Below are 27,455 nucleotides of genomic sequence, written 5' to 3' on the forward strand. Positions count from 1 at the left end.
CTTTCCTAATCTGCTCAGTTCATTCCCGATTGCTGATTGCCGCTGCCAGAGTAATCTCTGAAGCACAGATCTGATCTTATCTCCCTTGTTGAACATCTTCAGACCTTCATGGGTTCTTGCATTATTTAGCCCACACTTTAGTCCTGTCTGTTTGTCCTGGCAGATAAGACCTTTCCAGAGTTCTTCGCCAGCTCTTCTGTTCACATTCCACCCAGTTCAGCCTAGCAAACTGTCTATTCTCCCTAGATTGCCCTCCAACCTTTCCCATCACCGGCCTCTGGTCCTTTGGGTTACATTTCTCCCGCATTCTCAGCTGTTGATAAGCAGGTGAAAACATTCTCCAGAGCTGTCTCTAAGGCTTCCTCCTCTGTGAAGTCTTCCTGCTCTCCCAGCCAGAATCCCTCCTCCCCTGCTCTGCCATAGCATTGTGTGGGGGTGGGGGGAGGTGGACTTCTAACATGACATTGACAGCAGTGCACTGTAGGTACTTTGGTATCCTTAGCTCTTCCCAGTGGATTGTGCTCTCTTTGATGCCAGTGCCCCTATCTGCTTGGCATTTTATTAGCCACGGAGTTTGTAAACTCAGACTATGTTGAGGCACCACAGCCCCTTTTAAGCTTACTGCTGCCCTTTGCAGCAAACGGCTCCACCTTGGAACTGGTTCCTTATTTCTCTGTGCTATCATCAAGCCTTGGTCCCTAGAGCCCCCTGACTAACCTCATCTTAGTTACGCTCCATAGCCACCTGTCAATCTTGTGCTTACCACCTTAGGAACTCACCCTCTGCCATGACAGCCACTCTGTGTTACATGCTGAGCTACTCAATTTCAAGGCCTGACAAATTGCTTCTTACAGAGCCTCTTCTTAAAGGGACCCAGCCCCTTTTCTTCCTGAACATTTAGAAAGGCATTTTAAACCTAGCAGAAAACCTCACAGGTTTTTGAGAGCAGTTACAAAGCAATTTCCCCACCAAGATCCCCCGGCAGAGCCTAGTTGGTCAGGAGAGCGGAGATGCCACTGAATGCCCAGCCTGTACAACCTGTTGCTCTCCTCCCTTACAGTGCTCCATGCTGTGCAGCGGATCAACAAAGCCATCCGGAGGGGAGTGGTGGCTGACACTGTGAAGGAGCTGATGTGCCCTGAGGCCCAGCTGCCTCCAGTGTACCCTGTTGCGTCAGCTATGTACCAGCAGGAGCTGGCAGTGCTCCAGCGGCAGCAGCAGGGGGTAAGCCCCAGAAATGTGGGTCTAGCTCTGCGGCCCCCAAGTAGCTGGAGGGATCAGGACAGGCAGCCCAGGCCACCCTCTTGTGAGTGCAATATGAGATGCTGGCACGAGATTAGGATGGGGAAAGAGCTATCATCCCTGCCTTACTGAGCATATTTTAATAGCCATTACCTTGAGCAAACACTGCTTTACATACTCACTTAATCCTTAAAAAGACCCTATGAGGGAGGCATTCTGTTTTAGAGATGGGGAAACTGAGATGCAGAGGTTAAGTCACTTGCCCAACACAGCTGTGAGTGCCAGTGCTGGGAGTGGATGCAGGGCCCCATGCTTTGAACCACTTTGCTGTCCCACCTCGTCCCAGTCCATACCTCTTCTCTGATAGTGAAGCGACAGGGCCCTCACTTAGGGACTTTCAGTCTGTCGGAGGAGTTAGAATACACTTGAGGGTCCAAAGAGAGACACAGGGAGGGAAGAGCAGATGACATAGGTGGAAGAAGTCTTCAGACCAAGGAAATGGAGGAAGCAGAGCTGGAAAAGCTTCCTGGAAGAGAATCAATAGAGAACTACACCCACAGCAGGTGTTTGTAGAGCGTCTACTCCCAGCATGACTTGGATACAGGCACAGCCCTCAGGAAAGGCATAGTTCAACATAGGAATGACTATGTACAAGGAAGCATAAAATAAGTACTAAGAAGTAAAGCATTGTGACTAAAGTTGTGGACTTTTGAGCTGGGCTGCATGAGTTCAAATCTGGCTCTGCTAGTTCTTAGCTATGTGACATTGGGCAAGTTAATTACTTTCTCTGCTGCTCAATTTCTTTGAATATAAAATGTGAACAATAATATGTTTACCTCAGGCTATAGGATTAAATGAGGTAACATATTGCTTAGAGAAGAACCTGGAAAGTAAGCTTTAGCTATTAATATTATTGTTGTTGATGTTCACAACATTCTGTTAGGAGAAGATAGGAAGGGGGCTGGACATGGGGGTTCACGCCTATAATACCGGCACTTTGGGAGGTCCAGGCAGGCAGATCACTTGAGACCAGGAGTTCAAGACCAGCCTGGCCAACATGGTGAAACCCCGTCTCTACTAAAAATACAAAAATTAGCCAGGTGTGGTGATGGCACATGCCTGTAATCCCAGCTACTCCAGAGGCTGAGGCTCAGAGATCTCTTGAACCCGGGAGAGCCAAGATTGCGTCACTGCACTCCAACCTGGGCCACAGAGCGAGACTCTATCGCAAAAGAAAAAGAGGAGAAAATAGGAAGGGTGCTCTAGACAGAGGGCACAGCATAAGCAGATGTTTGAAAAGGAGAAGAAGGCAGGGCAGGGAAATGGGGTCAGGGCTTTTTGGGTGTGTGGTGCAGTGCAGTGTGGAGGCGAACACTCCATTTTCATCTCTGTATACCCAGAGCCTAGTACAGTTCAATTTTTTTAAATTTTATTTTAAGACAGGGTCTGACTCTGTCACCCAGGCTAGAGTGCACTGGAGTGATCTCGGCTCATTGCAACCTCCACCTCCTGGGTTTAAGTGATCCTCCTGCCTCAGTCTCCTGAGTAGCTGGGACAACAGGTACGCACCACCATGCTCAGCTAATTTTTGTATTTTTAGTAGAGACAAGATTTTGCCATGTAGGCCAGGCTGGTCTCAAATTCCTGAGCTCAAGCAATCTGCCCACCTTGGCCTCCAAAGTGCTAGGATTACAGACGTGAACCACTGCACCCGGCTAATACAGTTCTTGATGTGCAGTAGGGACCAATGGGAGCTGGTAGAGCTTGCTTGTTAAGTGTGGGCTTTGAAATCAGGCAGCTCATTTTGACTTACATTATTGGTTGTGGGCTCATCTGTGAAATGGGGATATTAATGGTACTATGGTTCTATTGTCGGCTTATTATGAAAATTAAATGATAATGTATGTGAAGTACTTATAATTGAGCACATAGTAAGTATTCTCAAGCATTTCGTATGATGATTATTAGTGAATGAATCAGGCCACTGGGGTTTTGGGATAGAGACTCTGGGATATTTGAGAACCTTAGGGGCAGGATGGTGAATAGGCCTTTAGACCTTTCACCTGCCCACTTAGGAATTGGCCCTCCCACCCATTGTAGGAACTTGGCCAGGAGGAGCTCTTCGTGGCTGTGGAGATGCTCTCAGCTGTGGTCCTGATTAACCGGGCCCTGGAGGCCCAGGATGCCAGTGGCTTCTGGAGCAGCCTGGTGAACCCTGCCACAGGCCTGGCAGAGGTGGAAGGAGAAAATGGCCAGCGGTGAGAAAGGCTTAGCCACACGTTGGGAGTGAGGGATGGGGGAATGCAGCCAAGACTCAGCAGTCTTCTGTTGGAGACTTGCCTTGTGCATGATATCCCATTCTTGGGCCCAGGCCCACCCTCTGGGTCTGTTCACAGTTCCTTCGCCTGTGTTTCTTCCTGGGAGTGGATGGGGTCACAGTCATTCCTCTTTTCTTCATTGATTCATTCTTTCCTAGCAGATGTTTGAGTACTGACCCATGTGCCAGATATTACTCTAGGTGCTGGGGAAACACCAGTGAACAAAACACTTTCTCCTCTTGTCTAACTTACATGCTAGTAGAGGGAGACAAATGATTAGAAAAGAAGATGAGGTGGCCGGGAGCAGAGACTCATGCCTGTAATCCCAGCACTTTGGGAGGCTGAGACAGGAGGATCACCTGAGGTCGGGAGTTTGAGACCAGCCTGACCAACATGGAGAAACCCCATCTCTATTAAAAATACAAAATTAGCTGGGCGTGGTAGCACATGCCTGTAATCCTAGCTACTCTGGAAGCTGAGGTAGGAGAATCACTTGAACCCGGGAGGCAGAGGTTGTGTTGAGCCGAGATTGCACCATTGCACTCCAGCCTGGGCAACAGGAGCGACTCTCTGTCTCAAAAAAAAAAAAAAAAAAAGAAAGAAGGAAAAGAAAAGAAGAAGAGGCATAGAGAAAAATAAAATAAAATAGGGCAAAGTGGGTAACGGGTAGAGACATAGTAGGGACGGTTTTTCTGTTTTACATAATGTAGTTATGCAAAACCTCTTTGCTGAGGAGGTCATTTTGAAAGAGACCTAAAGGGCATAAATGATTGCCATGAGTCTATCTGGGGCAGAGGCCTTGAGAAAGCAATGTGCATGGTGTGTTCAAAGAACACCAGGAAGCCAGTGTAGTGGAGTGAAGTGAGGAAGAAAGAGGAGTGGGAGATGAAGACCAAGTAGCCGAGGCCTGACCATGTAGGACTCTGGTTTTTACTCTGAGTGAGGAAGGAAGCCATGGGAGGTTTTAAGCCAGGAGGGAGTTGATCTGACCTATTTCGTTTCTTTTTTTATTTTTAGAGATAGGGTCTTGCTCTGTCACCCAGGCTGGAGTGCAGAGGTGCAATCACAGCTCAGGGTCTTGCTCTGTCACCCAGGCTGGAGTGTAGTGATGCAATCACGGCTCACTGCATCCTTGAACTCCTGGCTCAAGTGATCCTCCCGACTCAGCCTCCCAAGTAGCTAGGACTATAGGCACATGCCACCATGCCTGGCTACTTTTTTAATTTTTTTGTAGAGATAGGATCTCTCTATGTTGCCCAGGCTGGTCTTGAACTCCTGGGCTCAAACTATCCTCCCATCTTGGCCTCCTAAAGTGTTGGGATTACAGGTGTGAGCCACCATGCCCAGCAATCTGATCTACTTAACAGGATCTTTCTGGCTGCTGTGCTGAGAATTGACTGTAGGGGTACAAGGGGAAAGCAGGGAGACCTGTTAGACAGCTATGGGAGTAATCTAGGCAAGAGATGATGGGGGCTTGGCCTTGAGCGGTAGTGGAGATGGGGAAAAGGAGTCAGATTTTGGATACATTTTGAAAGCAAACTGACAGGATTTGGTCATATAATAGACATGGGGTATAAGAGAGAATGGAATTAGGTATGACTCCCAGATTTGGGGCAAGATGGGAGAGATGGTGGGACACGCAGGTTAAGCAGGGGAATCAGTTCAGATGTGAGCTGTTGGGTTTGAGGTGCTTATTAGACATTCACTTGGAAATCACAAGATGCTGGCTGGGATAAATGAATGGGCTGGAGATGTGCTTTCAGGAGCATATGGTGTTAAAGTCATGGGTGAGATTGGGTGAGATCACCTACAGTGTGAGTATGGAGAGAGAAAAGGTCTGGAGACTGAAGACTGGGATGCTTCCATGTTTAGATGTCAGGGAGGAACCAGCAGGGGTGTCTCAGAAAGAACAGCCTGTGAGGCAAGAAGAGAACTAAAAGAGTGTGGTGTCCTGGAGGTCAAGTGAGGAAAATCGTTCAACTCTTTCCCCTGACTTCTGGCTGATGATTTACATGCTACTCACCTCTCTGCCCTTCACCCCGCTGCCAGTTACTTCGATGCCCTGCTGAAATTGCGACAGGAGCGTGGGATGGGTGAGGACTTCCTGAGCTGGAATGACCTGCAGGCCACTGTGAGCCAGGTCAATGCACAGGCCCAAGAAGAGACTGACCGTGAGTATAGTCTGGAGCTGGGTGGAGATGGCCCAACTTAGGCAGTCCTGTCCCTTAGCCGTAAGTCTAGGGGCCCCCACACACCTAGATCTCTATTTCTTAGGGGTCCTTGCAATCAGCCTCATCAATGAGGCTCTGGACAAAGGCAGCCCTGAGAAGACTCTGTCTGCCCTACTGCTTCCTGCAGCTGGCCTCGATGATGTCAACCTCCCTGTCGCCCCTCGGTACCATCTCCTCCTTGTGGCAGCCAAAAGGCAGAAGGCCCAGGTGAAGTTAGGGCTGGTCATCAGAGCAGGAAGAACATTCTCTGTGGGTTGCACTGTACCCAGTCTGGCAGAGCTCTATTCTGATGGACACAATGGCTTCTGGGTGGGGGTCGGGGGGTGTTCCAATCTGGTAAAGGATGGCTCCCATTGCCAGGGCAGTGGGCAGTTCATGGGAAGAGCACAGACCTGGGAGCCAGAGAACTAGGCTGGATTTCCCACTCTGACCCTTAGTGACCATGTGACCTTGAGCAAATCCCTTGATATCTCTGAGCTCTATTTACTCACCTGTAAAGTACTGCCTACCTGGTCCTACCCAGCTCCCAGAATGAGGGTGAAAATTAAATGAATTGACAAATGGGGCAGGATTTTGAACCTGAAACGCCCTGAGTATATTGCAGTAGAGAGTGGTTGAGAGCCCAGGCTTCTGGGCCAGACTACTGGAGCCTATGTCTTGGCAGCCTGACCCTGTACGTGTTACTTAACCTCTCTGTGCCTCTGTTTCATTACCTACAAGCTTGTGGCAGTAATGAGCGTATCTCATAGTTATGGGGTGTAACTGAGATAATATGACAGTAGTACTGGCTAACATTTATTGAGTCCTCACTCTGTGCCAAGCATCATTTTATGTGCTTTACAAGTATTAATGCATAAGAAAGTGCTTTAGAATACTGCCTGGCACATAGTCAGTACTCAATAAAATGTTAGTTTACAAAGTCTATTATTAATGAGGAGAGTTGGGAAGGAGTAGAATCTGGGGTTGTGTGAGGCAAGGAAGGGTTCAAGCCTTTATCAGTCTGACAGTGTGGCAGGCATGGGATTACTTAACCTGTGGCCTCATGTAATCTTCCCACTACCTTGTCGGGTAGAGGAGTGTGGAGCAAGAAAAGGAAAGAGAAGGTAAAAGTTATGGTCAGGATCAGCCTGAGAAGGTGCAATGAGGCCTAGGGGAGTGGGGCGTGGGGGCAGGTAGGTGGAGCCTCCAGTGTGGGCTATCCCTGGACATGACTGAGGCACAAGAGCACGGAATTGAGCTGTTGAGAAGGTGGTGGATGCTGAGGGTTTGAGGAGCTATGCAGAGCCTCTGTGGTTCTGGAGGTGCTGTGGCCAAACCGAGTAGACTTAAAAGCCCAGTAGGAAAAGAGAGCCTTCTGAGCCTGGCTGCATCCCAGGGAACCACATGCCACACGTGCCCACACACAGGACAGGGAGCTGAGTGGAGATCACTGTCCCTGTGGCTCCCAATGCCTGCCTGCGGTTTGGTTCCCTTAGGCATCTTGGCCTGGGAACCTAGAGAGATTAGCTTGGGGTCTCATCTATTTTTTTCTCCCTCAATCCACCAGGTGACAGGGGATCCTGGAGCTGTGCTGTGGCTTGAGGAGATCCGCCAGGGAGTGGTCAGAGCCAACCAGGACACTAATACAGCTCAGAGAAGTAAATGGACTGAGCAGGGGACCCTGGGAGGGGAGGGATGGTGATGTGGGCTCAGCAGCAGCCCAGATAGTCAGGCGGCCTCCCTGGTCATCTCTGTCTTCCTTCAACCTCTGTGGTGAGGCAGGCCAGAGTTAGAGCAGGAGGGCTGCTGTTCGGACTGCAGGATGGATTTCCTGGCAGTCAGCAGGGCAGGAAATTCTCAGGAGGTGAGAATCCATAGTTCACCCGCTGCCTCCCTCTATGCCTTCCTGTGGACACTTTCCCTGTAATGTGGGCGTGTGAGATCACGCAGTAGTCAGAAATCCCATTTCTGCTGGTAACTTGAGTTTGGGTTCCAACAGTCAATGAGCTCTGGCTAGAAAATGTTTAGACTTGGAGTGAGAGAAGAGGAATTGGCAGGAGTTTGAGGAAAATAGGCAGACTCAGTGCAAGTAGACAGGGGTGTGCTGATGTGTGGTGCTGGTGGTGTTAGTTCTCAGTGGCTGTGGTCTCTCTGTCCATCTGTCTGTCTACTAGTGACTGGAAGGCAGATGCTACATCAGCCATTCCCACCTCTTAGGCTCTCTTCTCCTAAGAAACTGTCCCAGGGTCCTCTGCCCATATCCTGCCTTTATGCTTCTCTTTTGAGACAGGGTCTCACTCTGTCACCCAGGCTAGAGGGCAGTGTACTGTGATCTCCATTCACTGCAACCTCTGAAGCAATCCTCCCACCTCAGACTCCTGAGTAGCTGGGAGTACAGGCATGCACTACCATACCTGGCTAATATTTTTTCTTTCTTTTTTTTTTGAGACAGAGTCTCGCTCTGTCACCAAGACTGGAGTGCAGTGGTGCAATCTTGGCTCACTGCAACCTCCACCTCCCAGGTTCAAGCGATTCTTAGGCCTCAGCCTCTTGAGTAGTTGGGATTATAGACACCTACCACCACAGCTGGCTAATTTTTGTATTATTAGTAGAGACGGGGTTTCACTGTATTAGCCAGGCTGGTCTCGAACTCCTGACTTCAGGTGATCTGCCTGCCTTGGCCTCCCAAAGTGCTGGGATTACAGGTGTGAGCCACAGCACCTGGCCAATTTTTGTATTTTTTTTATAGAGATGGGGGTTTGCCATGTTGGCCAGGCTAGTCTCAAACTCCTGGGCTCAAGTGATCTGCCTGCCTCAGCCTCCCAAAGTGTTGAGATTACAGGCATGAGCCACTGCTCTGGGCCTTTATGCTTCTGTTCAAGCTGATTTTCCTTTTATCAAGCCCCAACTCAGCCTAGACCCACGCTGCCTCCCTCGGAGTGCTTCCTTGACTGCTGCGGCCTTTCCCTCCAAGCACAGTTGCATGGTGCTGCTTTTCATGTATGTGTCTCTGTCCATCCTGGGATGTTCCCATCTACTCCTTCAGAAGGGTGATTTTGTGTCCTCTTTCACGGAATCTGTCCCTAGTGGAAGGCTAAGGCCCATGGGAGGGACTTGGGCGAAGGATTGACTGCTGTCTCCTGATGCCCCTGTCAGTGGCTCTTGGTGTGGCCGCCATCAATCAAGCCATCAAAGAGGGCAAGGCAGCCCAGACTGAGCGGGTATTGAGGAACCCCGCAGTGGCCCTTCGAGGGGTAGTTCCCAACTGTGCCAACGGCTATCAGCGAGCCCTGGAAGGTGCCATGGCAAAGAAACAGCGTCCAGGTAATGGCCCCAACCTGACCCTCCTCTTCTCTGCCTGCCCCAGACACCCCTTGTCTGCTCTGAACCTTTTCTGCTTGCTTGGTTTCTGCTTAGCAGACTCAGCTTTCTGGGTTCAACATGATATGAACGATGGCACTGCCTACTACTTCCATCTGCAGACCTTCCAGGGGACCTGGGAGCAACCCTCTGGCTGCCGCCTCCACACCTCTCACCTGACCCGGGAGGAGATCCAGGTTGGCAGAGCTCCTGCAAGGGTGGGGGATCTTGGATGGGAATGCCCTGGAGAAGAGGCTCCCACTCCCCGAAAGACCACAGCATCTCTCTCCTGCCTCCACAGTCAGCTGTCACCAAGGTCACTGCTGCCTATGACCGCCAACAGCTCTGGAAAGCCAACACTGGCTTTGTCGTCCAGCTCCAGGCCCGCCTCCGTGGCTTCCTAGTTCGACAGAAATTTGCTGAGCATTCCCACTTTCTGAGGACCTGGCTCCCAGCAGTCATCCAGATCCAGGTGGCAGGCTCTGGCTTTCTCAGTCTTCAGGGCCTGCGCTTATCTGGGCTCCAGGGTATCCACCCTGCTTCCTTTTTACTGACATGGGAATGATCTTTCGGCCTCTGAATAGTAGTGGTTAAAAGCATAGGTTCTGGAGCCAGACCACGTACGTTTGAATCCCAGCTCTGTCACCTCTTAGCTGTGTGACCCTGGCAAGTTACTTACCCTCTCTCCCTCAGTTTCCTCACTGGTCCCTCAGTCTTTTCATCTGAAAAATAGGGCTAATGAAAGCACCTACCGGCCGGGTGCGGTGGCTCAAGCCTGTAATCCCAGCACTTTGGGAGGCCAAGACGGGCGGATCACGAGGTCAGGAGATCAAGACCATCCTGGCTAACATGGTGAAACCCCGTCTCTACTAAAAATACAAAAAAAAAAAAAACTAGCCGGGCGACCTGGCGGGCGCCTGTAGTCCCAGCTACTCGGGAGGCTGAGGCAGGAGAATGGCGTAAACCCGGGAGGCGGAGCTTGCAGTGAGCTGAGATCCGGCCACTGCACTCCAGCCTGGGCGACAGAGCCAGACTCCGTCTCAAAAAAAAAAAAAAAAAAAAAAGAAAGCACCTACCTTATAGAGTTGTTATGAGGATTAAGTTGGGTAATATCTCAAGTGTTCATAAATTGTGCCTGGGAGGTAGGTAAGAACATGGTAGACGTTACCATGCTATTTATGTCATCATCATCACTATCTAGAGAGTGAGAGCTGCTTTTTAGCTTCCCCAAGGGAAGAGTGAAATAAGATTTAGCTGGGTGCAGTGGCTAACACCTATGATTCCAGCCAGTCAGAAAGCTGAGGTGGGAGGATTGCATGAGGCCAGGAGTTTGAGGCTGAAATGAGCTATAATGGCACCACTGCATTCCAGCCTGGGCAACAGAGAGAGCAGAGTGAGACCCTGTCTCTAAAAGTGTGTGTGTGTGTGTGTGTGTGTATTTGTTTAGTAAGACATCAAGGCTTAGACACCAGTAGGGCTCAAAGAAGTGGTGGTTAAACAGAAAAGGGGTGAAATATCCTTTAGGAAGAGAATAGTCTTCTACCTTTCCTCTCCAACCAGCCCTTCCCATTTTTATTCTTCCAACCCGTGGATGGTCCAGTGTGGCCTCTGAGACTGACCTGTAAGTAACTGAGACATGAGGCTGGTAGGGAAGATAGCCAGAGGCACTGTGCAAGCCAGGAATCATGGCAGTTGAGCAGATACCTTCCCAGGCAGATGTGATCTGGAGGGCCTCATGGGGGTGCTGGCAATGTAAAGATGCTTTCATAAACTTTTTGAATGCCGAGAGCATGCCACTTGGCACTAGGCAAGGGTGGGAGATGGGTGCGAGGCCTAAGGGTGAGTAATCACATGTCTACCCTCACAGAAATTGGAGTACACTTGATGTTAGACATTGTGATAGGAGGGACACAAAGATAACACCAGAGGACTCCAAGGGAGACAGATGTGCAGACCGGGACTGGCAAATGGCCCTTGATTAGACTGACGGTGGTGGGGGGTAATTGAGAGCTCAGGCTTTGGGGTCAGAAGGTGGAGTTTGCCTCCTGGTCCTACCACTTCTGAGTCATATGACATTGGGCACCTTATGCCCTCTCTAGCACTCAGTCTTCTCATTCATAATGATGGTGCTCACCTCATATGTTGATTGGGAAGATTCAGTAGGAAAATTACATGTAGCACTTAGTGTGGTAAGTGCTCCATTGATGGGAGCCATTATGAGATTTTGTTTTCGGGGCATTGGTCCCAGAACTCAATACAGAACTTTAGTGATCTGAATTTAGTGATCTGAATCATAGGGATTTCTCCATCCTAAGCCCAGTCTGGAATTTCACACTAAGGCGATGAAAAACCACACCGACAGTGAGAAAGAAGATGGAGTCAGAGGGAACATTTGTCACTAGTACCAGAGCTGTGTGGGCTGTGGCCTGGGTTCTGGGAGACAGAGAAAGAGAGAGGTAGCCCAGAGCCTTGAGCCTCTTGCCAGGGGAAAGGAAAATCCAAAATGAGGCTGCCTGGATGTGCTGAGACTTTATCTCCTAAGAGCTCTGACCCACCCTGGCCAGAACCCCAGCCAGGGTCCTGAATTCTGACCAATTCAGAGGCCTTAAGGAGCCTGGTGGAGGTTGTGTAGTGGGAAAGGGCAGAGAGCAGACCACTCTGCCTTTTCCCACAGCAACTTTCCAGGCAGTACCTGGAGGAAGAAAGGAAAGGGTCCTGAGGGCAGGCATGGAAATGGGGCTTCCTGACCTCTAGGCTCCAACATGGACAGCTGGCATCATGGACCAAGCTATCCTCTTTTACATCCTTTAACAAAAGAGGGGCCGTGTAAGCCTTGAGGGAAAGCTGGCAGAACTGGCTTTAGGAAGGGCTGGGGGCAACTGAATGAAAGGGGTTGCTCCCAAGTTTTACCAAACTGAGATAATGTCAGTGGTAGTGTATCTCCCAGGGCCTGTGCACTGGGAGATGCTGGACATGGGGACTAAAAGACAGGAAGGGCCAAGCATGGTGGTTCATGCCTGTAACCTCAGCACTTTGGGAGGCCGAGGTGGGAGGATCACTTGAGCCGAGGAGTTCAAGACTGACCTGAGCCATATAGTAAGACCCCATCTCTACAAAACATAAAAAATTAATCAGGCATGGTGACACATGCCTGTGATTCCAGCTACTTAGGAGGCTGAGGTGGGAGGATCACTTGAGCCTAGGAGGTGGAGGCTGTAGTAAGCCATGATGGCACCACTGCACTCCAGCCTTTGAGACCCTGTCTCAAAGGAAAAAAAAAAAAGATGGGAAGGATTTCAGTGGGTAGAGATAGGGCTGGGAACAAGGGTGGGTATAAAAGGTTTGGGGACAGAAAACCATAAGGCATATTTAGAAGAAAGTGAAAAGTCTGATGCATCTAGGATCCTTAAGAAGGTGGGGACCAGTGGAAAGTCAAATAGGGAGTGTGGGGTCAGATGGTTGAAAACTTCTGGAAATAGGCTGGGAGAAGAGGTACTTTAGGAAAATTAATCCCACACAAGCTTGGAGTGAAAGGGAAAAGGCTCCTAGGAAGGAGACCAGAATGGAAGAGGGCCTTGAGATTTTAGAGACCAAAGGAGGCATGATTTGTGCAGATGTCAGTTGGACCCTTTGCAGCAGATCAGCTAGGGGAGAGGCCATTGGCCTGACAGCTGAATTACTGGGGACCTTGGTGGGAAGATTTGCTGAGAGCTAGAGTCAGGAGCTGGATTGTGTTGTAAAGAGAATGTGAGTTATGAGAGCATTAGTGACCTGCTGCCCAGGTGGCCCCTGGCAGAGATGGTGAGCACACGGCTTTGTACCTGTACACACTTCCCATCCACACAACCACATTCATTTCCAGACTGCTCTCTGCCCACTTTCTGTGCACATGAGGGAGGGTGGAGTGTGTGATAGGGTGTGGGTGGTCTGCATATGGGTGTATGAGTGTATTTTAGGCTGATATGGGACATACTTTGGTGAAGTTGGTGAGTAGGTGTATGCTTTATTATCTTTTAGGACTGTATCTTATAGTTGAGTTTCTGTGAAGAGGTATTGGTTAGACGTGGGTGGGTGTGGGTATGTGGGTGTTTGTTCTGGGACCAGGGAGTATGGCAGAGGGCATTGTTGGCTATGTGCAGCCATTTGGTCTTCACCATGAAATTGGAAGTTATTTGAGAACAGGACCACTTTCCCCTTCTCCCTCTATTTAACTGCCCACTTCCGTTCCCTGGAGAGCCCAGGACAAGGATTTTCTTAAAAGCCTCTCTGGCCAAAGGAGACCTACTTGAGTTACTGCCCTTTCTCTCCTGATTTGCAGGCTCATTGGCGGGGTTATAGGCAGCGGAAGATTTACCTGAAGCGGTTGCAGTATTTTAAGGCAAACCTGGATGCCATAATCAAGGTAGCTACAGTGGTTTTGGCAGGCTTCTTTCTCTCAAAAGACCCTCTGAGAACAATCTTGCAGTATTGTCACCTCCTTGTGATCTCTGGATTTGGCTGAATTGGCCTGGGACTGAGGGTGGGCCCTAAGCTGGAGCTGAGGCAGTGTGTTTCTTCTCCCAGATCCAGGCCTGGGCCCGGATGTGGGCAACTCGGAGGCAATACCTGAGGCGTCTGCACTACTTCCAGAAGAACGTGAGTGTCACCTTGCTCCCCCTGCCCGCATACCCAACCTTTACCCATGAGACTAGAGCAAGGACAGCCAGCAACCCTTTTCCCATCTGTGTTCGTCACAGGTTAAGTCCATTGTAAAGATCCAGGCATTTTTCCGAGCCAGGAAGGCCCAGGATGACTACAGGATATTAGGTGAGCTGCCTGATCCACCCTCCCCAGCTGATGGGAGGGAGAGCACCCCACAGAGCCAGGCAGGTCTAGACATCCTTCTGGGACTGCACAGCAGGTAAGGGGAACGTAGTCACAAGTTGTCTGTGCAGGAACGTGGAGCAGGGGTTGTAACAAAAGCCCACCTGCTCATCCCAATCACAGATAGCCTTGTCACAGTGAAAGTTCTAATCAGGCTCTTTTTGTACCAAGCTTAGATTATCTACCTATTGCTACCACCAAAGCAAAAAGAAAAGGATCTTGCTTCTTTCCTTCAGGTTCCAACTTCTCCCCTCCAGACCTCTGTGGCCCAGCACAAACAAGGCCTGGTGAGGCACACAGAGTCCATTCTGTGGTGTGGGGAATGTGAGAAGCACCCAAGGGAGTGCCATCTTCCTGCTCCATATTCCCCATTAGTTGAGTGCTCATTTAAAGCTTTAAAGAGGTCCTTCCTGGCCCTTGTTCTACAAGTTCAGAAGCCCAACAAATGGCATCCCCTTCCTTTTTGTGAAATTGACAAGTAGGCCGGGCGCGGTGGCTCAAGCCTGTAATCCCAGCACTTTGGGAGGCCGAGACGGGCGGATCACGAGGTCAGGAGATCGAGACCATCCTGGCTAACCCGGTGAAACCCCGTCTCTACTAAAAAATACAAAAAAAAAAAACTAGCCGGGCGAGGTGGCGGGCGCCTGTAGTCCCAGCTACTCGGGAGGCTGAGGCAGGAGAATGGCGTAAACCCAGGAGGCGGAGCTTGCAGTGAGCCGAGATCCGGCCACTGCACTCCAGCCTGGGCGACAGAGTGAAACTCTGTCTCAAAAAAAAAAAAAAAAAAAAAAAAGAAATTGACAAGTAGTCCATTTCCACATTCACCTCTAGCCCCTGAGTTCCTGAAGCAGTAGACCCCTTTCCTTCCTGGCCTTGAGGCTGCACTCTTGGGCTTCTGGTGAAAAGTCCTGTTCAGGAATCCTCTCCTTCACCTCCTCAGTCCTTCTTTGCCCCTGACCTGCCCACAGGGACTTTGCCTGTCCCTTCTCTGGTCATGCACACTCAGGCTGTCTGCTTCCTGTCAACAAGCTTCTTTCTCTCCTTCCCTCTCCCCAACCTAGCCCATTCTATTTTGTCTCTGTGGCTACACTAATACCATTGTCCTGGCCATTCTTTGTCTTCTTTTTCTTCTCTTCAGTTTATGGTTTTTCTGGAAGAATTTGTTTTTCCCTAGTGCTGTCTCCTGACTTCACTGGCCCCCAAACTTTACTCAGAGCTCTACCATTTACTAGCTGTGTGGCCCTCAGCAAGTTACTTAACTTCTTTTTTTTTTTTTTTAATTGATTATTTATTTATTTATTTGGGACAGAGTCTCACTCTGTCACCCTGGCTGGAGTGCAGTGACACGATCACGGCTCACTGCAGCCTCAACCTTCCAGGCTCAAACGATCCTCCCACCTCAGCCTCCTGAGTAGCTGGGACTGGAGGCATACACTGCCACAACTGGCTAACTTTTGATTTTTTGTAGAGATGGGGGTCTACCCATTTTGCCCAGACTGGTCTCAAATTCCTGGGCTCAAGTGATCCACTCGCCTTGGCTGCCCAAAGTTCTGGGATTACAGTCGTGAGCCACCACACCTGGCCAATTAACTTCCTTCTTGCCCACTTTTCTCCTTTATAAACTGGACATAATGCTAATACCTGTCTTGTAGGGTTGTTTTGAGGAGTTAATATGCTGTATTTCATCGAATCCAAGATGCCATGAATTGTCTTGGATTCTACCTTTCTTCACTCCTCAAAGATTTGTCCCCAGGCCAGGCATGGTGGTGGCTCACACCTGTAATCCCAGCACTTTGGGAGGCTGAGGCAGGAGGATCACCTGAGGTCAGGAGTTTAAGACCAGTGTGGCCAACATGGTGAAACCCTGTCTCTACTAAAAATACAAAAATTAGCCAGATGTGGTGACAGACGCCTGTAATCCCAGCTACTTGGGTGGCTGAGGCAGGAGAATCTCTTGAGCCCGGGAAGCAGAGGTTGCAAGGAGCTGAGATCATGCCACTGAATTCCAACCTGGGCAACAGAGAGAGAGACTGTCAAAAAAAAAATTTTTTGTTCCCCTATTGTAGCCAGATTAATCCATTAAACCTGTACATGTGATCATGTCACTTACCTCTTTAAGAGTTATCATGATGCCCTGTTGCCTTGAGGGTAAAGTCCAATCTCCTAACCACAGCTTTGGGACTCTGTGATCCAGCCTTTCCTTGCACCTCTAACCTTACTGACCTGCCCCTCACCACCTACACCTTCTGCACTGTGTTCTAGATACAGTGGACTTCGAGCACTCTCCACATTCATCCTCTCCACCTCCTTTTCACCGACATCAGGGGTGTCTCACCTCCTCCTTGCAGTGTTTCTTCACTCCCCAGTGGGGTTGGGCAACCCACTTTTGTTTTCCCGAAGATCCCCATGTTTGCTCTTCTCAAAGCGCTAACCACATTGCAGTGAATTGTGGTTTATTTGTCTAGTTTCCCTACTAGACTGCCTTTAGGGACAGGAACTAGTTTTATTCATCTTCCAAATCTGACTCCTTCATTTATTATTAACTGTGTAACGTAGGGCAAGTTGCTTACCTTCTCTGAGTCTCAGAGTTATCACTGGTAAGAGAGGATAGTTACAGTGTACTGACCTCACAGGTGGTCTTAAGTGTGTAAAGCACTTAGAACAGCTTCTGTCTCATAGTAAACATTCTATGTATTAGTTGTTTTGTTGTTATTTCCAATAAATTAGCTCAGAGGCTTCTTTCATTTTTGCTCAAATACCAATTCCAAAGGCGATTCAAGGAGAATCACCAGCTAGCTCTGACCTCCCCTATATTATAAAGCCCACAGTCCATCCTATCTACTTGTCCTTCCTGGTGTGTACAGACACTCCTGACAGAGGAGCACTGTGAGGGCAAGCAGGGCTGAGTGGTGGCTGGCAGGTAGGAGGAGGAGCAGGTTGGCCCAGCAGAAGTGAGTGATAAATTGCGGTAGACAAGGGAGGTCTGGGAGGATAATCAGAGGGAGCTGTGGCTCTGGCTTTGGTGTCAGAGGTCCCTGGGATAGGCCCCGGCTGGGGTGAATCAGAGGTAGGGGAAGAGCAGCTATTATGTCATCTCCAGTTATAAGACGGGGGCTCAGGGACAGGCCTGGCTAAGAGGCTACCCACTGCCCTCCAAGTGCAAGCGGAACCAGTTAGAAGAGGACTGGGGTTGGGGACCTGCTGATTCCAAGCAGAAAGGGGACTGGGGTGAGCTAACTCTGGGGCAGGGACTGGCGAGGAGGCCTCTGATGAGGCATGCCTAATCCTGATGCCTCCTCCCTTCCTCCCAGTGCATGCACCCCATCCTCCTCTCAGTGTGGTCCGCAGATTTGCCCATCTCTTGAATCAAAGCCAGCAGGACTTCTTGGCTGAGGCAGAGCTGCTGAAGCTCCAGGAAGAGGTAGTTAGGAAGATCCGATCCAATCAGCAGCTGGAGCAGGACCTCAACATCATGGACATCAAGATTGGCCTGCTGGTGAAGAACCGGATCACTCTGCAGGTGTGGGGCCCACCAGTCCTCCCTTTCCCCAGATCTGTCTACCTCTAGAGATGTGATGCTGACCATTCTCTATTTGCTAATCAATTTTTTCAAAATTGTGTGGATTTTATCACCTGACTCAGTTCCTTGTTCCAGTGGCCATCTGCCATTCTAATAAATCATTTCGGGGGACCCATGACAGAGTAGAAAGAGCATGAGACCTAAAATCAGAATGCCTGGCTCTGCTGATTCCTAGGGATGGGGCTGTGGGTGCTCATTTCACTTCTAAGTCTGTTTTCTCATTAGCAAACTGGGAATAATGAGAATGTCCACCTCTCCAGGCCAAATATAGAGATAGATATGAAAGCTCTTTAAATCATAATTTACTATACAAATATGCAGTGACAGGGTAATAGTGATATAGTGATAGCTCCACCTCAAATGTGTGTAGCAGTCTAATAAGAAGTGATAGCAAAAGCCAAATAGACACAATTCCTCAGCCTGGCAACCCAGTTCTCTTTGGGGACTCACTCCCATGACAGGAGAGGAACCAGATGGAGTCTCAGGGCACTAGGAGTGGCCCTTCCTCACCCTAGAACTGCTTCTCTCCCCCAGCTTATGCCTGTTCCTTGAACAGCAGAAAGCCCTGGCTCTTCAAGGCACTGATTCTAGACCACATGTTCTGTGCCCTGGGATGGCCTAGGCTGGTTGTATCACCCATTCCTCCACCCCTGCAGGAAGTGGTCTCCCACTGCAAGAAGCTGACCAAGAGGAATAAGGAACAGCTGTCCGATATGATGGTTCTGGACAAGCAGAAGGGATTAAAGTCACTGAGCAAAGAGAAACGGCAGAAACTAGAAGCATACCAACACCTCTTCTACCTGCTCCAGGTTAGCAGAGGACTTTCCAAGGAGAAGTCTCTCCCATCTCCTGAGGGTCTGAGACTTCAAGGCCTTCTTGTCTGTGCCTTTGACACCATGCAAGGTGTCCTTTCCCACAATCTTAATTCCTTATCCCCAGGAAAAGAGACTGCCTCTTCCCGTTTGTCTGGAATGTCACTAGCACCTGGAGAAAGGGTGGTAGTGCTTTCTTCATTCCAGATTTCCACCGGGGGAAAACCTTTCTTTATCCTATCACTGGTCCTCGAAGTACATGGTCAGCCATTCCTGTCTCCCCTCTTGCTTGCAGACTCAGCCCATCTACCTGGCCAAGCTGATCTTTCAGATGCCACAGAACAAAACCACCAAGTTCATGGAGGCAGTGATTTTCAGCCTGTACAACTATGCCTCCAGCCGCCGAGAGGCCTATCTCCTGCTCCAGCTGTTCAAGACAGCACTCCAGGAGGAAATCAAGTAGGCTCTCCAGACACAAAGGAATGGGGAGAGAATGGGTTAAGAGATGCCCCTGTTGGCTTCTTCACAAGGTGACAGCTTGTTGAGGCTTAAGGGTAGAAATGGAATCAGAAGACCTCTCTTCTCTGCCTCCTGTAGAGAAACTGTAAAACATCTGGGACAGCACAGTGGGAGGATATGGGCTGACATGCTAATACAAAGAATGAGAGAGATATCAAGACATTCCTTAAGAGCGGGGACACCAGGGCAGGCTTTGAGAGCCAAAATCTCAAAAAGGAAAAGTAACGGTTTGTCCTACACAGAGGCAGAAGACTAGCTTCAATGACCTCTTAAACCACAGGTCAAAGGTGGAGCAGCCCCAGGACGTGGTGACAGGCAACCCAACAGTAGTGAGGCTGGTGGTGAGATTCTACCGCAATGGGCGGGGACAGAGTGCCCTGCAGGAGATTCTGGGCAAGGTTATCCAGGACATGCTAGAGGACAAAGTGCTCAGTGTCCACACAGACCCTGTCCACCTCTATAAGAATTGGATCAACCAGACTGAGGCCCAGACAGGGCAGCGCAGGTGAGCACATGGGCAGAGGGAGAGCTCTTTTTGATCAGCTGTGTCTCCACCCTACTGGGGAAGCTTGGGTGTACTTTGAAGGTGGCATATAAATGGGCATGCTGATTTATGCAAATATGATACCAGCTTTTTAGGCATGAATAAGGTAGTCTTTTAGACCCCCTCTGATAATTAACATGAAACTAATGTAAATGACTCCAGACCTGGTGGGCTTAACATAAAATGAGTACAGATGAATATGCAAATGTGCTTAATTGCTATGTTGGTGCTTGCAAATGATGTGTCAAATTTGCTGGTAGTAGGGCCAGGCCCAGTGGCTGTAATCCCAGCACTTTGGGGGCTCAAGGTGGGCGGATCACCTGAGGTCAGGAGTTTGAGACCAGCCTGGCCAACATGGTGAAACCCCATCTCTACTAAAAATACAAAAATTAGCCTTGTGTTGTGCCTACTCTTGTAGTCCCAGCTACTCGGGAGGCTGAGGCAAGAGAATCACTTGAACCTGGGAGGCAGAGATTGCGGTGAGCTGAGATCGTGCCACTGCACTCCAGCTCTGGGCAATAGAGTGAGACTCTGTTCCCCCTACCAAAAAAAAAATTGCTGGGAGTTAGGATATGGACTCCTATTTATAGGGGTATAGATGAATATTTCTATTTATAGATGAATAGGCAAATGAGATAGTGGGAGAAATAGGTTGCCCTTATCGCCTGGGGTCATTGCTCAGGTCTCTAGGTGCTAGGGAAACATAGCCACGGAGGCGAGCAGGCAATCCTGGTGGCTGTTCTGGATGGCACAGGAGGCTTTAGGTGAGGAAACTATAAGGCTCTGGCCCAGCCTCTCCATTATTCCAAACTCCCAAAGACTATTTGCAGCGCAGCCGCCTGCTTGTCATCTGTTCCCCTTAGAAGTGTCCATAGATTCCAGGTCCTCTGTTCCTTCCTACATTCTTCCAGCTTCCCTGTAGATACTCCAACTCTTCTTCACCTCTTCACCTTCTTCATTTCTCCAGTCCTTTCTCTCATTCTGGCCCTTTCACCTTTAGCAGGCTGAGCTGTCCTTAGCACATCTGTATGAGATCTTGTTGTTAGACAAGAGTTTAAGGAATAGGGCCTTGGGGAAGGAGGCCATTGGAGGGGGCTCCTGCTTATGCCTTGTCTCTCTCTGCTCATAGCCATCTCCCGTATGATGTCACCCCGGAGCAGGCCTTGAGCCACCCCGAGGTCCAGAGACAACTGGACATCGCCCTACGCAACCTCCTCGCCATGACTGATAAGTTCCTTGTGGCCATTACTTCATCTGTGGACCAAATTCCGTATGTGCAACAGCCCCACCCCAGCCTACACATGGGATTTTGAGAGGGCCAGGCCACCATGGGGAGCAGAGCAGGGTGATAGTCCTGCAGGGAGGAAGGCAGGGAGGGAGATAGAGCCAGGGGTACTCAGAGGGGTTCCTGGAGAGATGTGGGGAATGCTCCAAGCTCCTGCTAGACACAGAGGAGTGTCTAGGTCCTAGAAAGATGGTGTGTAGGTCTGCGTGTGGCCTGGTAAGATGTCAGTGAAACCAGAGGAGGGACCCTAAAATGATCTCAGGGACACTTTATTACCTAAGAGCAAATGAGGAGAAAATGGGACTCTTCAGTTCCTAATATCAAAAATAAATATGTTAAGCCCATAAAACACTTTATAGTTCTCTCTTTTCTTAAAATTTAGTCAATACATTTGGTTTTCTACATTTATTTTTTGACATAATAATTGTACATGTTCATAGGGTACAGTGTGATGTTTTGATACATCTATACATTGTGCAATGAATGATGAAATCAAGGTAATTAGCATATCTATTACCTCAAACATTTATTTGTGGTGAGAACATTCAAAATTGTCTCTTCTAGCTATTTTGAGATATACAATACATTATTATCAACTGTAGTCACCTCCTGTGCAATAGAGCACCACAATTTATTCTTTCTACCTGACTATAACTTTGTACCCATTGACCAACCTCTCCCCATCTTCTCTCCCCCTCTCCACCCTCCCCAGGCTCTGGTAACCACCATTCTACTCTCTACTCCTGTGAAATCACCTTTTTTAGATTCCACATATGAGTGAGATCACGCAGTATTTGTCCTTCTGTGTTTGGCTTATGTCACTTAACACGAACCTCTAGGTTCATCTATGTTGTCGAAAATGGCAGGATTTCATTCTTTTGTTTGTTTTCCTTTATTTTTTATTATTTTTGAGACAGGGTCTCACTCTGTTGCCCAGGCTGGAGTGCCCAGGGCAAGATGAGGATGCTGAAAGGGGGAACCCACAGAGTTTATAACCCTGCTCCCCAAACCTGGAGAACTGGATTAAGAGTTTACAATTAGGAGTAAGAAAAGATTGTTCTAGGCTTAAGAAAGGAAAGTACACAATGAGCTGTAAACTTCTGTCTCTGGTACCCTAGGAGTGGAAATTGCTTTTAAACGAATTTAATTACATTTGTAGGTGGCACATCCATAATAGGAATAATAATGATAATGAAGTCTAGCACATTTGAATAGTACTCTACCATTATGCATTACTCTTGCAGACATAATTTCACTTGATCCTCAAAAAACCCTATGAGAAGAGAGGGCAAGAATGATCATTCCCATTTTCTAGACCAGGGGACAGACTTACAAAGGGGAAGGAAATAGCCTAAGATACTATCTCTGGTTGGTGGTGGAGTCCAAACTGGAGCTTCTCCTCCTGGCTACTTGATCTCCTCGGGACCCTGCCTCTAGCCCAGACTAGGCCACTCACAGGTGCTCTGTGACAGCTGACAAGGTTGACTACCTCGGAGCCACCTAGACTGTCCTAGGACAGGGTTTTGGCTGTGAGTGTCAAATACCCAAGCTTTAGGTTAACAGTGCCTCTGGGGGATGGGGGATGACTATGGTGATCTGGGGTGCTCTGTAGGGGAGATCAGAGAGTCTCAAAGAAGAGGTTCTCAAGCCAGGTTGGAGGTTGTGTGAGACATGTAGTAGATAATAGGCCCCTGGTCCTGACTACTGACACAAGGCAGGAGGAATGGACAAGGCCCAGAGATGTTCAGAGGAAGGCAGCAGGGTGGTGGCTATGTATAGTGGAGGGACAGTGCTTGAGCTCCACTCTGGAGTGGCTGAGCCTGGGGGAGGAGAGATAGCCATGCACTCAAGCTCTTATATCTGGCAGAGAGAGATGGGCAGAGGCACAGGCACAGTGCACCTGTTTCTTTGTCCCCAGGTATGGGATGCGATATGTGGCCAAAGTCCTGAAGGCAACTCTGGCAGAGAAATTCCCTGATGCCACAGACAGTGAGGTGTATAAGGCAAGTGTTATCTTCCCACCCCCACCTTCCAATCCCTCCTTTGCTTTGCTGGTACCTGCGATCCTCAGACCAAGACAAAAACACAAAAAAATCCTATGCCATAAAAATCCAAGGACGGAAATATGCTGCCCCTTATAAATGGAGCCTGGCTTACCCTGGGGCATGAGCTAACAGAGTGGGCAACACTGGCTTCTTGTCAGGAGAGCTGGGTTCAAGTCCAAGCTCTTGCTCAGGTTTGCTGTGTGGCCTTGAGAAAGTTGCCTGCCTGCTCTGGGCCTGTTTTCTTTGAAGTGAGGGGGTTGGCCCAGGTATCCCTTCCAGCCAAGCAAGCTGGGAATGTGGGGCTGCACCAGTCAAGGTGGCCCCTGGACACTTCTGGGAGAGTCTCCTCTGCCCTCAGGTGGTCGGGAACCTCCTGTACTACCGCTTCCTGAACCCAGCTGTGGTGGCTCCTGACGCCTTCGACATTGTGGCCACGGCAGCTGGTGGCACCCTGGCTGCCCCCCAGCGCCATGCCCTGGGGGCTGTGGCTCAGCTCCTACAGCACGCTGCGGCTGGCAAGGCCTTCTCTGGGCAGAGCCAGCACCTGCGGGTCCTGAATGACTATCTGGAGGAAACACACCTCAAGTTCAGGTCTTGGGTCCCTTTCCTCTCTGTCCCCTTTCTTCCCTCTTCTCATCTTTGACATCCCACTTCTCCCCTCCAGAATCCATGAGGACAAGAGGCATAAATAGAAGGGAAGAGCATAATGAGTGGGGTGGAGGATAGGTTGTTGGAAGGACTCCCCAGTGGAGAGAAAAGGAGACTATTAAGAGAGATTGGCTTGAGGGGTCACTGGGACGGAGGTAGGGCAGGACAGAGGGCAGAAGCTGAGACTGGAGAGTCCAAATTGGCCTGAGCAATCGCTGGAGAAGGCTGGGGAAATGATGGGGACAGAAGATGTGTGGGGTGCTGGCCCTCCCCGCTCTCTCACATGCCCTCCCTTTGGACAGGAAGTTCATCCATAGAGCCTGCCAGGTGCCAGAGCCAGAGGAGCGTTTTGCAGTGGACGAGTACTCAGACATGGTGGCTGTGGCCAAACCTGTGGTGTACATTACCGTGGGGGAGCTGGTCAACACGCACAGGGTGAGGGGCTGAGATCTGGAGAGTGTTGACTGGGTGGGCAGGGGTTTGGTAGCCTGTGATGGGGTAGTGGGCTGGCCCCAGGGAGAAGACCTGGCTCAGACCCTGCATTTCCTTTTCTTCCTCTGTCCTGCAGCTGTTGCTGGAGCACCAGGACTGCATTGCCTCTGATCACCAAGACCCCCTGCATGAGCTCTTGGAGGACCTTGGGGAGCTGCCCACCATCCCTGACCTTATTGGTGTGTGCCCTCCTTGGCAGCTGGGGCCAGCTAAGGGGCCTGCAGGGAGGGAGGGACAGGCAGGCAGACAGGCCATGTGAGCGCGCCCATGCAGTCTAGGTCTTGTGCCAGGCGGCTGGTTCCATACTCTCCCTCTAGTCCTGACATGGGCACAGGGACACAGATTGATGTGGAGAAGGTAAACAGACAGTAGAGGGACCCGCGATCATCAGGTAAATGGCCAATTAAATGATGTGAAAGAGGCACAGGGATAAGGGTCTCATTAGGTTTCTCTGAGAAGGAGGCAGTTTCCAGGCCATGGAATAGGAGGAAGCCAACTTACTGGGAGGAAGGATAGAATGAAGATGGTGATTAGAGAGAGCCAGGAGCTACAGGCTGGGGGAGGCATGGCTCCTCTACCCTCAGGGCACCTAGGGCTGAGGGTGTGGGGGTGGCACAGCCCCAGTAACACGAGGGTATGCTCTGTGGGTAACAGCCCTTCCATCGGTGCTCAGGGTTGGGGGCACAGGGTGGTTCTGCAGGCCAGTGTGGGAAGATGGGCATGTAGAGCAGCCGATTTAACATGACCCGATCGGTGCGTGCATGCGTGCATGTGTGTGTATGCCTATCTCCCTCTCATTCCTCACCACACCTCAGGGGAGAGCATTGCTGCAGATGGGCACACGGACCTGAGCAAGCTAGAAGTGTCCCTGACACTGACCAACAAGTTTGAAGGACTGGAGGCAGACACTGATGACTCCAACACCCGTAGCCTGCTTCTGAGGTGGGTGACACCAGCCTCTGCCCCTGCCTACCTGAGCTCCCCAGCCCTGAGGCCAGTAAAATGGCCTTACTTTGAGGCGCCCATTTTACTTTCTTCCTGGGCTCCCTTATCTTTCAGGAAGTTCTCCCTGAAGCCTACCTTTATTCCCCTTGCTGCAGCCTTGGCTGTTTTCTGTCTGATATCCTCAGCTTTTTGCTCTGTGTTGTACTGAAAGTAAAGGAATGGTGAAGATATTGGCAACAGCAGATGTTTGCATATTGTGCTGTTTACCAAATGGCTTTTTTATTTTTTCAAGTAGAGACAGAATTTCGCCATGTTGCCCAAGCTGGCCTCAAACTCCTGGCCTCAAAGCCATCCACGTGCCTCAGCCTCCCAAAGTGCTAGGATTATAGGCTTGACCCACAGCGCCTGGCCCAAATGCTTTTTTATATGTTATCGTTTATTCTTAGAAACAAGCTATGAGGTAGATGGTGGCTTCTCCTCTTCATAGTTGAGGAAGGACTCAGTAGTTATGTGATTTATCCAAAGTTCCATAGCCAGTGGGTTGTAGAGCTCATGTTCTAATTCCACTTTTTTTTTTTTTTTTTGGATACAGAGTCTCACTCTGTCACCCAGGCTGAAGTGCAGTGACACAGACTCAGCTCACTGCAACCTCCACCTTCTGGGTTCAAGTGATTCTCCTGCCTCAGCCTCCCAAGTAGCTGGGCCTACAGGTGCTTGCCACCAAGCCCGGCCAATTTTTTTATTTTTAGTAGAGATGGGGTTTCACCATGTTGGCCAGCCTCGTTTTGAACTCCTGACCTCAAGTGATCTGCCTGCCTTGGGCTCCCAAAGTGCTGGAATTACAGGTGTAAGCTACCACGCCCAGCCTAATTCCACATTCTTGTTGAGTGTGATGGTCAGGAGATGGGCATGGGGCTTTTCTTCCCCAGTTCTACAAAAGTGAGGGAGGATCCCCAGTAGGGGTGGGCTGGTCATCTGGGCAGAAGTGGAGCCAAAGTGCCAGCTCAAACTCCCTGCCAACAAGGCAACCCCCCTTCCACCCACTCATGCACTCAATAAACAAGCTAGCTGACCAGGCGCAGTGGCTCACATCTGTAATCCCAGCACTTTGGGAGGCCGAGGCGGGTGGATCACCTGAGGTCAGGAGTTCGAGACCAGCCTGGCCAACATGGTGAAACCGTGTCTCTACTAAAAATAAAAAAATTAACCAGGCGTGGTGTCGAGCACCTGTAATCCCAGCCACTTGGGAGGCTGAGGCAGGAGAATCACTTGAACCTCGGAGGTGGAGGTTGCAGTGAGCTGAGATCATGCCATTGCACTCCAACCTGGTGACAGGAGTGAAACTCAAAAAAAAGTGAGCTGAGTATCGTCTTTGTCCTGCCCATCAAAGGGCTGAGAGCAGGGTCGGGCTAGGGCTGAACACAGCACCACCAAGAGGGCGGTGGGTGTCAGATGCATTGAGAGCTAAGGAGAAGGGATGGCTGGGCGGGAAGGACATGTGTGCTCAGCTGAAGGACTCAAAGGAAGGTAGTTAGTAGGGAAGGTATCCTAGTCTACGACATCCCCTATCCCTCGCTCTCTCTCCTTACCTCCTAGCAGCCATGCTATAGAGCATGGTCCACTTACTCTTAGACCTCTGGCCAGTCCCATGTCCAGGCCCTTCCCCTGCCCCTTACCTCTCCTCTGTCATTGCCTCCTTGTGCAGCACCAAGCAGCTGTTGGCCGATATCATACAGTTCCATCCTGGGGACACCCTCAAGGAGATCCTGTCCCTCTCGGCTTCCAGGGAGCAGGTGGGTAGCCGTACCAGCCCGCAGGCTCTGTCTCATTCATCCCCGCCTCACCCCAACTGCACCGCTGCTGCCTCCCTCCTCTGAACCTCACCCACAGTCGGCCAGAAGCAGACACCTATGCTCACCAGTAATGAAAACTGTGGTGGCCTACAGGGTGAGGGACACAACTTTAGCCTTGGGAAGCCTCAGGCTATAGAGTCATGGGGCCCCACCCCTCTCCCCACTGCACACACTGAAACAAGCACCAACACTAGGGCTATGGGGGGCGCTGAGAGGCAGTCTGGGAAGGCACCCCTGGAAGGCCTGTACTCAGAAGAGTGGTCTGCTAGAACGCCTGGAGGCAGGAGAAGGTAGTAGGCAGGTGGGGGGCCAGGTGCATGTTGGGCCTGCTGGAGCGAAGACTGAACCAGGGTCTTCCCAGAGAAAAGGTGGGGATGGCCAGTAGAGGTATGTCCCAAAACGGAAAAGACAGGGAAATGCCCCCAAACATCCTGTGCCATCAGAAAGATCCATTGTTGGGAAGTCACAGCTAATGTCTGTCCGGAATCCTTTATGCCGTGACCTGGGTTTGGGTCTTCTTTGAGCCACTCTTCCCCTATGGTGATCTATGAGGTGTTCTATGAGGCCCTCCCATGTGTGACACCATGTGTTACGATGTTACACCTTGATATTCTTCATAAGCTATGCCCTGCCCCAGCCATACCCTGCAGAGGCTGGGCTCTGGGGCACTTTCTTAATGATACCCAGAAAAATCTCAGGCCTCCCTTTGTTGCTGGTGCCCATGGAGCCTTCCCTGGTG

At 50.1% G+C, this 27,455-nt stretch overlaps 1 protein-coding gene across 1 annotated transcript in view; it reads left to right on the top strand.

Moving 5' to 3' along the window:
* Window positions 1-27,455, top strand: part of IQGAP3 (IQ motif containing GTPase activating protein 3) — a 45,200-nt gene that overhangs the window by 12,812 nt on the left and 4,933 nt on the right. Inside the window, exons 12-33 of the mRNA XM_010356416.2 lie at window positions 1,061-1,224; window positions 3,343-3,500; window positions 5,610-5,731; window positions 5,835-5,998; window positions 7,338-7,428; window positions 8,927-9,094; window positions 9,188-9,327; window positions 9,432-9,602; window positions 13,449-13,532; window positions 13,694-13,765; window positions 13,867-13,936; window positions 17,305-17,513; window positions 18,230-18,382; window positions 18,681-18,844; window positions 19,185-19,409; window positions 20,578-20,718; window positions 22,652-22,736; window positions 23,137-23,369; window positions 23,729-23,861; window positions 23,995-24,097; window positions 24,734-24,860; window positions 26,569-26,656. Of these exons, the coding sequence (XP_010354718.2) occupies window positions 1,061-1,224; window positions 3,343-3,500; window positions 5,610-5,731; window positions 5,835-5,998; window positions 7,338-7,428; window positions 8,927-9,094; window positions 9,188-9,327; window positions 9,432-9,602; window positions 13,449-13,532; window positions 13,694-13,765; window positions 13,867-13,936; window positions 17,305-17,513; window positions 18,230-18,382; window positions 18,681-18,844; window positions 19,185-19,409; window positions 20,578-20,718; window positions 22,652-22,736; window positions 23,137-23,369; window positions 23,729-23,861; window positions 23,995-24,097; window positions 24,734-24,860; window positions 26,569-26,656 (3,065 nt within the window). The remainder of the gene's footprint in view (window positions 1-1,060; window positions 1,225-3,342; window positions 3,501-5,609; window positions 5,732-5,834; window positions 5,999-7,337; window positions 7,429-8,926; window positions 9,095-9,187; window positions 9,328-9,431; window positions 9,603-13,448; window positions 13,533-13,693; window positions 13,766-13,866; window positions 13,937-17,304; window positions 17,514-18,229; window positions 18,383-18,680; window positions 18,845-19,184; window positions 19,410-20,577; window positions 20,719-22,651; window positions 22,737-23,136; window positions 23,370-23,728; window positions 23,862-23,994; window positions 24,098-24,733; window positions 24,861-26,568; window positions 26,657-27,455) is intronic.

This window comes from Rhinopithecus roxellana, chromosome 8 (assembly GCF_007565055.1).
Source record: "Rhinopithecus roxellana isolate Shanxi Qingling chromosome 8, ASM756505v1, whole genome shotgun sequence".
Classification (NCBI taxonomy): Eukaryota; Metazoa; Chordata; class Mammalia; order Primates; family Cercopithecidae; genus Rhinopithecus; species Rhinopithecus roxellana.